Consider the following 12,878-nt stretch of genomic DNA (forward strand, 5'->3'; position numbering starts at 1 on the left):
GCAACCAAAACAGTGCAAAACAGAACTGATGGAATGGTTCTGTACAACTTATCTCCATCAGTATCCCAGCACCCAGCTCCGGTACTTACAGTGAAGAGCTTAGATGTCACCACTCCACTCCTCACTCAGTGGAAGGAAGCAGTCCCTCAAAAACATTGATTTCAGCCACACAAGCTCTGCAGCAGAGGGAGACAACCGCAACACTCCTCACGCACCAATGCCCAACTGTGCAATTCCCTGCAAGTGCCAAAGCTTAGGCATCTTCCAAAAGCAACTGCGCAGATGACAGAAACAGAAAAAGGACTAATAAAGTAAAATTTAGCACACCCAGCTCCTTAAAAAAATCCAAGTCATACATGACTAGAGGTTGAGAGGGTATATTAATGGCTGTTGCTAGAATCTGACCTGTTCTCACCCTCTTTCCCAGCATCCACTGCTAGATGTAGTCAGGCTCCCAGACCTGGTGTCCCCAGGGCTGACCTTGCACAGCGATCTTTGCAGAATGTACTCAGACTTCGCAATTCATGCCTTCAGAATAAATCTGCTGTTCCTACATCAAAGTTGAGCAGATCAGATACAGACACTAGGAAGATTAAATCTAGTCTGTGGATTCTCCAACAGAGCCTGTGCTGCTGGGGTTCAAAGGAGGATTAACGATGCCCCACTGAAACCCACACACATGCATGGGCTTCTGATAGCACTCAGAAGAATTGGTGCCACCAGTGGTACCTTCAAGCTGAGTTTCTCCAGAGGTGCTGGCTGACAGTCAAGCAGGGGAAGGCCTTCACAATCAGAAGGATGCCTTGTACCACCCCTTAGGAAGGTTAAATGACAACCAAAGAGAAGCAGCTTAGCAGTACTTCGTAAACAGACTTAGCTGCAGAACTTGTGAATACGGGTGTACTAACTAGCAAATATTCCCAATTACAGTCTTGATATATGGACTCTACCCTTGGGCTGACAGTGGCATGGGTGGGAAGTCAGCGAGCCGGTAACCCATGGAGCCAGGTGAAGGCAGAGCATGGCTATACTACAAGGTTCATGAGCTGCGACGGCAGCTTTCCAGGGTATTGCTGAATCTGGTCTAGTCCTAAAGGACTTTTACATACTACTTATCTGTTCTTTAAGCACTAAAAAAAAATCAAGCTTGAATCATGATTGAAATTCAAGACAAATCCCTAAATTGTTACAGTCAGCACACATTTCTTTTGCTTGAAAGAAGATATTGAGTAACCATGATCTAGTTCAGTTTTAAAGAGATCACAGGGAGACAGGAAGATCTCAAAAAAGCCCACATGAGTATTTTTCTGTATGTAATTCAGCTTTCAATAGGTGCAAAGTTTAATACTAGCTTCATCTTTTGAAAGGCTAAAAATTTGCTTCAACATTTCAGCACATCAGTCTATCAAGCATCATTTAGCCAAACCGTGACAGTAGTTCCCAGGGGAACACCAAGAACTGTTGAGTATTTCAAAGCAAACAAGGGCACTGCAGGTAAAGCATCCCATTTTCTCAGTAGCTGATAAAACAACAGTATTTTGGTTGCAGAAGCAAAATGTTTAAAAGATCTGCTGATATACTAATTTTAGTTTTCTTAAAGGAAGAATTAATTGTATGCCCCGTTTCTCAGTAGTTAGCACATCAAAGATGCTAACAGAGATTCACTTGCCTGCTTTCTTCTTGCAAGGAAGTCACTGGAGTCATGGCCCCTGCCCCAGCCAGCCTCTAGCTCTCAAATACCAATGGACAAGGGAAAGGAAAGCAAGTACCACGATTCAAGAAATTAGGAAAAGAGAAAGAATAGGAATAGAAAAGATGACAGCAACACACTGCACAAATGGCCAGAGTCTCCATTCAGCCAGACTGTCACAAGGGCTGAAAACCAAAGTGGATGCTGAAGCATCTCTGAAGCACAGAAGCAGAAAGGGTTAAACTCTGCTCATTCTACCTCAGTAATTGTGCAACACCACCAGATAATTAGCTAGATCAATTACTTGAGATCTAACCCCACTGAGCATCTTTGAAGTTCTTAAGCGCAAATTCACGAAAACTAGAAAACAGCCATATAAAGCTACCCTAAAATCCATGCAGTGTTGTATTTCATAAGTATTACCTGTAAGATCATTCTCATTTATTTGTAATAATATATTTCTGCCATCACAGTTTGGCCAGGAAAAGCATTCCACACTACCAGGACTTTTGACCACTCCACTTGGTACCTCAAACCTTGCAGGTGTCAGTGCACTTCAAAGGCCCTTCCTTGCTTAACAGACCAAATAGAAAAGAACAAAGGGTGCAGGGAAATTCATGGCATATTACAACCTATGGAGGGAAAGGGACTTGTCAAGCCTTTACTGAAGGACAGGAGAATTAATACATCCACAATTTTTCCTTCTCCAGTCAGGCATCTGGTACTCCACGTTCAGTCACTCCTGGCTATTTTCTGACTGTAAAGTCAGTTTCTAAAGATGTTAAAGGAAAAAAAAAAAAAAAAAAAAATACTAAAAACTACACTAAAAGAAGAAACATTCATTACAATTGTTTCTCCACTCCTCCCCAAACCAACAATATGAAAACTTGTTTTAAAAAAAAAACCTCCAAAAGCTTTTGACCAAGAGCTCTCAAAAATATTTTTCCATTTGCAATGAGGCTAAGCAGTACCTGACAATGAACAGGTAGCCAGACAGCCAAATTCCTAGACTTAAAGGATGAAAAACGCTGTGTATGGCTGACATCCATCTGAGAGTAAGTGGATTTTCTGCCCCTGCTCTTGAATCACTTTCAGAATCAGTGGGATGATTGAAACGTTCCTTCAACATCAGCTCTGTCCTAATTGATCTGACCACATCAAAGGCACACAAACAAGCCTCATCAGTGTGAGAACCTGCCATGAAGACGACAAGCTGAATAATTTAAAATAAACACTGAAAATATACTCCTTGTTACAGACCAGTAACAAATTTAATTTGGGGACGAATACATAAGATACAGGTCAAACTGAAGTTGACCAAAAGCGAACAACAAAAACATAGTAACAGTATAGAAAAAGGATTCTCTCCTTTCCAAATAGAGATGCAAGGTCCCAAGGACTATCTCCAACATTATCATCTGACTTTAAAAGTACAACCTTTTTTATATCCTTTTCTGTACCTCATTCAAAATAATTCAGAGTTCTCTGCCTCTCATAATAAGTACCTGCTTCTCATCTTTGCACTGCAGGATACATCACAGGCTAAAAAACTTACTTTAGAAACAAGCTTTTAAAAGAATTCCAAAGTGCAAGAACTGCATTTAAAGAAAAAGTAGAAATGAGAGGAATGTACTTAGCAGGGGCACTGACCTAGAAGGAACTTCAACTTGAACCCCAAGTTGAAGCACAAAACAATTCTTCTCTTTTGAGGGTACAATAAAAACCTTGTACAGAAAGTCTCAACTATTTGATGCTCCAGAAAGTGAAAACTTCACAGGTTTCATGGTAGCAGCCTTAAAACTTTCAAGATCCTCAAAATGATACTGTTCTTCTTAGAGGAAATCCAGGACAGGCTCAGCTTACACATGTGTAAGAATCAGAATGCAGGCGGAGTAGGTATCCTGTCATAGGTTGAATAAAGAAAAGTAAACAGAGACATGGGCCAGTTCCCATCCGCAAGGGGTTTCAGCTCTTCTAACCAAAGCTTCTTACTGCCAGATCTTGTTGCTCAGTTTACTTCTCAACCAACCTCAAAGTCCCCCCAAAACCTGCGGGACCAGACTGCTCAGGGCAACAGCTTCAAGGCACAGCAGTAGCTCTTGCTACTGAGTTCCTACTCCACACGCTCAGCGCTTACACTACTGTTGTAAAGGACAGGCAGCAGCATCCCTTCAAATGGAGTTCCTGTTACCTCTGCTGTGCTTGCCAGAGTTGAACTTTTCTGCAAAACTTCAGCTTCCCATGAAGCACACACGGCAGTGTGGGAAGAGGACCGGTCTGGCGAAATCTTTGTATTTCCGTGTAGAGAAAAGACAGCATCAGAGACAATAAGGTCCTACCAGTACTCACTACTAGTAGTGTTTTACTTGTAGACAGGAGCCTGAATGTCCAGTCTAGAATAATCCAGACATAAGGAACTGGAGCACCAGACAGGTAGGGGGAAGCAGGGATACACGGTATCCAGATGTTCTTCCAGACAACAGCCACCAAGTATCAGTTGTGTCCCAGCCCTGCAATTTACTCCTCTAGTCCTTATGTTTATGGGAAGAATGCTCTTACCCCCAGATAACTTACAGAAACAGAATCATTACTGCCAAAAAGTAGGTCAGTGTCATTTAAAGCCAGTTTGAAACACATCTCCACAGAAACTTCTTAATCTTTAAAAAGAGAACACATAAAATATTAATTGGATGGTGCAAAATGTTTGAGAGACTAACAGGGAAAGCTCTTATGTGTACTGCATGAAAGAGCTTTCCATGCCTCATTGAGCCACGGAGTATGAAAGGAGAGTGGCTTCTCGCACTCAGCAGATAAAACACCATACAAAAGTACTTATCAATCTAGCAAATCACAGCACATGACTTGCTAACTCATTTTCCCAGTGTTGTGTGATCATGAAGCTTTCTGCCTTCTCTGATATCTCCTCTCAGTCTTAATGATCCTGCTGCAGATTTTTCCATATCAGATAGGCAGCTCATTCTTAAACTTCAATATTCCTAATTATCAAACATTCAGCATTTCAAAATGTAAATAAAATTTGCATCTCCGCAAGAGTAGCTCTGAAGAAAGAATATAGCATTTGCATTCAGACTGGCTAATTCCTGTAAGATAACATTTCATAAACAAAATGCTTCATTGAACATGGAGATTTTCAGCTTTTACAAAGGAAAGTGAACTTTAAACAAATACAAATCAGTTGAGTGATTAACTTTAAGTGTTTTGGTTTTTTAAACTAATCTTTATGTATAACTAGTATCAGCAGAACAATCTTTACTGATTAAAGAACCAAATGATAGTGAAACTCAAGCCACTGAAAATTAAGGGGGTAGGTAGAAGGGGACTGCAAGAAATCATTTAAGGTCAGTAAGAGAGAAAAAAAAAAAGAGCCAAAAAAAAAGAGCCAAAAAAACCACAACCCCACAAATACTCACAGCCCAGCCAGCCTGGGTACGATGAGCAGCATCAGCACCACAGGTTACGCAAGGCAAGTTTAAATTGTGGGCAACATAACAGGTTAAGTAGTGAAACTAAACATGCTTTCCCCTTCCCCCCCAAGCTTTGTCATAATCCTAAATGTTATCTTAATTAGCCTAATTTTCTTAATTATACTTTGCAGCAACTTGATCTTTTATAGCACAATTTCAGCATTTTTTTTCAGCTTTGTTCCAGCACTGGAAGAAACAGCAACTCCTCTGCCAAAAGCCAAAGGGCACACAATGCCTCTGAGCTTTGTCTTGACTAGGTCTATGTAGGCTCCCGCTCCCATCGCTGCTGGGGAAAGCCTATCCTCCTGCAATCCCACCTTCCAATTTCAGCCCCTTTCCCCGACCATTTCATCCTGACCAGCAGTTCCACCCAAAGCGATTCTCATTCCCACCCAGGAATCCACAAAACCTACTGACACCTGCCAGGAGCCAGTCATTCCTCCAGAGCAGTGGGCACCACACAACGATGGGCACGCAGTGCTTGCGGCCAGAGGGACACCAGCAGCCTACCTGCTTCTGCTCCTCATGCACACAGCACACCCACATGCATTTTTGTGGCTAGTTAAGTTCATAAGAGCTGCTGGTCTTAACCCAAAGCTCAAGTAGGAGACTGTGGAGTGAGCCTTTGGCCCAGAAGACAAAGGTCCAAGGTCTTTACTTTATGTCTAGGGCTCAGGACAGATTGATTTACCCACTGGAAGTCCTTGAGGATTAACTTCTCCCACCTGGGTATTCTTACTTCTCCAAAAGTTATTTCTTATTCTCTGAGAAAGTTTACTCCAAAATATAACAAAAGAAGTGGCAGTGATGGGGGAAGAATGGAGGGGCAGGGAAGTCATACTTTTTTTAGACAACTTAGTCTTCTCCATATTTTTTCACCTTGTTCAGTGAGAAGCCTTCAATACCCAACGTTTCTCACAAGAGAGCTTTGCAGAGTAGAAGAAAAAAAAAAACCACCACCAAACCACTTTCATTCACCTACGCTGCAACAATTTTATGGCACTGTTCCCAAAACATCCCATTAGTGATAGGTTTGGAGAAGATTAGAGAAGAAAGCTTGTATCCACTGAAGCAAGGTTTAATAGGCTCTTGAGTTAAGCCAGAGCCTTCCCTTAAACAATGCACATCATTAGTAATAATTACCTGTAGCTGTATAATCAAAATAGCTATCATAACTGACATGAGAAGTCCAGATGTTGTCTTTGGAAAGGTTTGGAAAATATTTTTACCAATTATTATAAAACTGACTCTAAAAGAGAAACAAGCAATAAGAATACCACAGTCTAAGCCAGAGGTAAAAAGCCACCATGATACACTGTAGAATTTCAACCCCATGCTTGGAAATACCACCAAAATAAGAACCCAACACCTAGGAAGGGCACAGGGAGAATTTCACAACAGCATTTGATGAGAAGACAGACTTTGTGGAAGTTGATACCATTTGAAAATATTTTCATACAAAGCCTACCTGCAGAACAAACACCATTCTGTAAAAAAATAGCACAAGACCATTTCCTCCACCTTTTCAGTTTTATGAAAGTTTTTCACCCTTTAAATGATCACCAGTGAATGAGTTGACAATGAGCCTTGAGTTTCTATCTCCTGTCCCTCATTGCAAGAGTTAATAGGAAGTTTAAGCTGTATTTCTAAATAATAAAACTGCAATAGTTTCTTTAAATTTGAAAGGGCTAACTACCAGAGTAGAGAAAAAAAACAAAAAACCAAAAAACTTTCCCCTACTAATAGTCTTATTTTCTACCAAACACTCATACAGTAGCCACAAGTTTAATTCTTATTGAGCCATCCCATACCTTACTCTAAGGTCTTACGTGACAAGGGCCAGGAAGGTTTAAGAACAGCAGCACTGGAAAACACACATATGTCCAAAGCCAGCCAGCTGAGCTGCCACTTCCCTGGGTTTTCATTACACAAGCCTTCTCAACAAGGACCACTCTAGACACGGTAGTTAGAAAAGGTAGGCTCAAACCAATTTTTAGCATTACAGAAACACTTCTTACACGAGGAGCTTCTTGTTTTCTTTCATTAGCCTTTCCTACATGACTCCCTGCTACATCATCAGCAGAGAACTTGAGTAAAAGTAGCAGAACCAGTAAAAAAAGGAAAGACAAAAGGGTTAGCAGGTGAATTAAAGGAAAACAAGACAAAGCAGCAGCAGGCTTCCAATACTCCTGCATCAACAGAACAGCCCAACGAAGGAGGACATCCCCTCTTCCTAAATATCTGGAGAGCTGCTCCTTAAGAAGTAAAGCAATATCAAGTTAGGTTTGTTGGTTGGTTTTTAAATATAGGTATGCATTTAACCTATCCCACCGTAATGAGAAAAAAGCAGGCAGTCATTAGCTCCTCAGTCTCACTCACATTTGAGACAGGAAAGCATTCAAATAACAACTATCCACTTCTTTGAAGAACTGTTCTCTTGAAAAACATCACGTTGCAAGAAATGTGTCGCAGGTGAATACCTGTGTGCACTCTGCACATGCAAATATACTTAGTCTTCCAACTCCCCATAATACCAGAAGCAAGTTTCAAAATCTAAGAGGCTGCTGTATTATGGAAGTAGAAGCCAGATTTTTTTATTTTTGATAACACTGATAATTTTAGAGACTTATAAACTCGTCAGTTCCTACACGAGGGTCAGATTTTCAGCGCTGCTGCTTGTAAACTCCAGCATCCCTATTTACTGCAGCGTTTCTTGTTCCCAGCCTCAGAAATTCAAACGGGCTGCTAGAGTTAATTCTGAAGCAAATACGAAATTCTTCGTCCCACAAATATACAGTTCCTTAAATCTTAGGAGCTGTTTGTTGGCTTTTAATACTTCAGTCTTATTTGACTGTTAGCCCAAAACTGATTAAATCTCTCAAAGGCGTAGTTAAATAAGTACTTTCACGTGCCTTGTCGTTGTTGCATTACTTGCTTCCCAGCAGTCATCTTGTCTACCACAAAATTCAACAGTCAAAGCAGGCATATCAGAGCACAATTAAAATTCCTCTTCCAAAGCACAAGCTCACAAAGCTCTGCCTAACACAAAGTTAACCTGAAACTCACCAAATACAAATGTATGAGATCACTTTAAGCTACAAAGTAGGTAACTGAGTATCTACAGATCCTCTTGACAGACAGAAATACACAATTTTGTAGTGATGAATCAGATGTCTTAAATTACAAGACACATTAGGGATAATCCCCCAGGCAACATTGAGATGGATCAATTGACTCTTTTTTCCAGCAAAACTATTCTTTCCTACTAAAAAGTACTTTAAAAGTCAAAGAGTTTTCTGAAATATCAATAAAGACATACCAGCAGAACCATGACCATTCCTTAGAGGCACACTACATACCGTTAAGACTTATCAGCATAGATTTAACAAATTAAACATCTGGTTAACATCTCACAAAATACCTACAACTTTCAGTGATATGTAATACAACAGTTAGAAAGCTAAAATGGCAAGATTTCCTTGGAACTCTGGTAACAGCAACACAATTTTCCATCTTCATGCAAAGTCTCAGTTTTAAACAAAGTAATAGTACAAGGAGAGGGACTGGACTATCATTTCAACACAGTAAGAAGTCTGTTCATGCAGCAAACACATAGTGTTTTGCTGTCGTTACTACATTTGAAGTGGTTTTGCCCTTACCTGGATGGCTTTGGGAGCTCATTGCTAGCAACGTCTAGTCCTTTGGAGAAGGAATTTGAGACGGATCAGTTTCCACGCAAGTAACAGCAGCTCTAACGAGCTCCAATGCTTCACCAATACATAGAAATTGGAAGTGGGGATTAAATCATGGCCACCTTATAAAATCCAGGGCACAGTGACATGCTGAGTTGTATAGGGAGTAATCCAATAGGGTGGCAGAATATCTTCTAATGGCTTTCAAAATGGGAACCTGCAAATAAAGAAAAATATGTCTATATTAGAGAATTAAGATTTACAACCATTTAAATTACACATTATGTAACATATTTATCCCCAGAAAGAAAGATTAAACTAGGATACTATTTTAAGCATTAAAGGTTGCAGAGAGAGTAATTTTCAGAGTTATAGATGTAATTTTGATTGATAACCATAAAAATGCAGACCAATATTTATCATAAAAAACAATTAAGCCCCCCCCAACTTTTCAACTACACATTCAAGTCTTAAAAACCCAAACTCGCATGTTAATTCTCATCCTCCAATAGCACCATATGAAGCCACTTCAGTCCAACAGCTTCCATATTTTAAAAGCCGTATGTATGAATGGTAACTGTACTTCACGCATCTGTTCCCCAAAGAAGTCTCAAGAAAAATTCCTCGGTGCCAAGAAGTGGTCTTGGAGCAGGAAGGAAAAAACCCACACAATCAATTCCACTCCCACTCAACCCAAGCCTCCAGCAGATTATTAAGAAGCAACTTCGTACTGCCCCAGGGGAAAAAAATTCACACTTCTCCATTATTTTTAAGCTGTATATTAGAGGGAGGAAGAAGAGAGGAAAAAAAACCCAACCCACTGAATTAGCAAACTAGTGTACCCCTGCCCCCCAAATAAAAATATAAAAGCAGTAGATACCCTAGCTTATAGAAACCCTGACCTCAGAGACCCCCACAGATGGTGTCTCTGATGCAACCAGCGATACTTACACCAAAAGAACCTGCTGCAAAGTGTCCTGAAGTTCAGTTTTGGGTGTTTGGGGTTTTTTTGGCACTATACCAAGTGGCATCCAGCACTTCTAAATAGCCATGTTTTACAGGCAGGGTATCTCAGGGAGATTGCTCTGTTTTAATATACATAGAGACACCTGCCACTGATACATGCTACCAGCTAAAGCTACTGAAACAGATTAAACCAAATTGTGTCCTTTATGCAAAGTATTTCACAACCACAGGTTACTTCCCTTCTTTGCAAGGAAAAAGTCATCAACATTCAGGTTCCCAACAGATAACCTCTCCTGGATACTGAGGATGACGTGAACAGACAGCTGGTACCTGGAGGAGTTCCTCCCTGCCCTGACAAGGCATTTCGGCCCTCACAGCTTGGCTAGCAAGAACAGCTTATACCCAACACTCCCTAACCCACTTCAGACATGAAGTCAGCCTGCTGGCAGAAGCCAGCTAGTTAACCCATCTAAATTAATCCAGCTGACTCTGCTCAAAGCAAAGCAGGGAGCACTTACCCCAAACTGCTCCACCAGCAGCTCTGAGGGTGTGGTGACCTCCAGCAAAGAGACAGCAATATTCCTTGGGCGGGGGATGATTATGATAGTAACTACTATTGCCGCTTGCACAATGAGCATCTGTCCACAATTTATCTGTGCCATTACATTCCAAGTAGTCTCATCCATTCTTGAAAGAGCTCTTATCATGCTCAGATATTTGTGTTCCTTTCCAATAAGGCAGCAAAACCAGGTCTAAGACTTAAATACCACCACCATCACTTATGATGGGCCCTGCTTTATAAAGGTACTTCCCTGGTTTGCAGAATAATGCCCAAGCAGACGCTGTTGAACAAAGAGGTCTTCCTTGCTGTATTTCATTAAAAAAACTTCTTTAACTGGCTGTTTCTCTCTACCCCAAGTGTCTCAGCACTACTACTCTCCAAGTTCCTCTGCCTGTCTTGCATTTTTAGAGACCTGGAATGCTCTTTCATGTTATGCGTCAAATTCAGGAGAAAATTACTTAAGTGTAATTTCTAATCCCTGCAGGTCTCTGCTATCCCAAATGTTCAAGATCTTCCAGTTCCATTAATTTGCACATCCTGTTGAAGAGAGTCGGGTCAACTTAGACCAGGCATTAGCAAAATATTAACATCATTCATTTCCAATAAAAACAGCAGGTAATGTTATAGCATAAGCAATCTCAGCTGTAGACAAGAAGGATTTGGAATGAAGTTAACAGATTTCAGTCTACTAATTTTCACAATGCAAGAATGAAGGACAAAGCATGAACAGTGAGAAAACGTGTATGAATTTCTGGAAGAAACTGGACTGAAACATTAGCAGCAAATCCATTTAACAGCACCACCAGTTTACCTATTCCCACTTATTCCCCCAAACGTCTGTCTAAATTCAGTCAGGCATGAGACTCAAAATATTAAGCTTCTGCATGTTTAGTAACACTAGTGCCTGGGAAGAAGAGAGACAACAAAATAACCATGCTCAGATTGGACAAGCTACAGATTCAGTTCACCTACACTTTTTTCTTCTTTATTTTTGTTTTTTTTTTGTTTGTTTGTTTCCTACATTTCTTTTAGAAGAATGAGTAAAGCCTAAGTAAAACAGACCTTCCTAAGATACAAACAGCAATCATTTCCCAACTTATTTCACCACCAAAATCTTATTCTCAGTTACTATTTGCATGGATCTCAATGCAGTCCAATAAGCCATTTCCAAAGTGGTCAAGAGCTGTTTTCAGACCCCTATTTGCAGCAATTCTTACATAAATTTGTCATTTTACCACTATCTCACAAAAACATTTCTCAAATTAGGAGACGCAAAATGCTGCCTACCCCTATGCCTACGATGTTTGGAGGTCTATAGGGTTTTCCAAGCAAAACTTGTTTTAAAATTCTTTTAAAACAAAACAAACAAACAACAACAACAAAAAAGCCAACAAAACACAGAGCTGGTTTTACTTCAGCTCCACTGCCTTCCAGGACAAGGGCGATCACCTCTGGCCTGCACATTTCAGCCATAAGAACAGCAAGTCCACCCCACACATCATCCAGAGGCACACTCCTCGCGAGCTCTTCAGGCACGGGCAAGGACTGGGTCGTGGCTGGGATCAGCTGCTTGGGCAGCCTGCCCACTATTAACACAGACACATGCCGTACATGATGGGGATGAGTATGTGTTTGTTTATAGCAGCACGATCCTCTCATGAGTAACTTCATAACCAACTATTTTGGCTAGACAGGTCGCTCACCTCCCTTTTTCAGGGGGAGCGCGATCATGGGCACAGCAGACTTCGCTGCACACGTGCTCAGGTGAAACTCACTGGGTCCAGCATGCAAAAAGAGATGGATGACTGCTGCCGCAGGAGTGTTTCACTTTAGCCTGCCTGCTGTCTCTGAGCGAGCCCCAGGACTGCCTGCTGGCTAGGTGAATTTTCTTGGCAGACAACAAGCAGTGGCATACTGACCATGCCAGCTTTGGCACTTCACATGGAGTCCTTCCCCAGGCGCAGAGCAAAGGGCAGCCGAAGAGCATCCGCAACGAGACAGTGGATGGCACTGCACATTTCAGACTACAGGGCAGAAAGACTGAGCAGAATTGTAGGCTAAAACAAGCAGGTGTGTAAAACACACACTCTTACTTAATCAGGTGTAACAAACAGGACTGGTATCATCAAGATTTCTGCCTCACAGGAGAATTGTTCAGAGTCTGGTCCCTGCTGGATTTTTAAAAAACTCTGGAATAGGAGCACAAAGAGCAAATTAATGCCTATTTATTTCAGCCTACTTCTACCAGGGTATGCCTGACAGCACATGCTCCCTATAAACCACACAGGCTGCTGCATCTGCAGCTGTATCCTCATCACATTCCTGGTTCAGAAAGTAGCCACAGCCTGAGTACTGTCACCTCCTTGTCACCAGCTGATAACGAGCTTCCGTATCTGCAGTCACCATACAGTAAGAGATAGACTGAGGGGCTGCAGCCTCAGCAAAGGCTCCTTGTTTCTCAGTTGTTGTGGTGCCTCAACAAA

The 12,878-nt window shown here is 41.3% G+C and overlaps 1 protein-coding gene across 3 annotated transcripts in view; it reads right to left on the reverse strand.

Moving 5' to 3' along the window:
* The window catches only part of HDAC4 (histone deacetylase 4), a 231,926-nt gene extending 222,848 nt beyond the window's left edge, over positions 1-9,078 (reverse strand). For 2 of the 3 annotated variants that reach the window (XM_010577919.1, XM_010577917.1), the window contains exon 1: positions 8,835-9,078. In XM_010577919.1, the coding sequence (XP_010576221.1) occupies positions 8,835-8,856 (22 nt within the window). In that variant the 5' untranslated portion in view covers positions 8,857-9,078. The remainder of the gene's footprint in view (positions 1-8,834) is intronic. The other variant, XM_010577918.1, reaches the window with a different exon arrangement.
* Between the last annotated feature and the right edge of the window lie 3,800 nt (positions 9,079-12,878).

This window comes from Haliaeetus leucocephalus, unplaced genomic scaffold (assembly GCF_000737465.1).
Source record: "Haliaeetus leucocephalus isolate CR32 unplaced genomic scaffold, Haliaeetus_leucocephalus-4.0 Scaffold587, whole genome shotgun sequence".
Taxonomy (NCBI): domain Eukaryota; kingdom Metazoa; phylum Chordata; class Aves; order Accipitriformes; family Accipitridae; genus Haliaeetus; species Haliaeetus leucocephalus.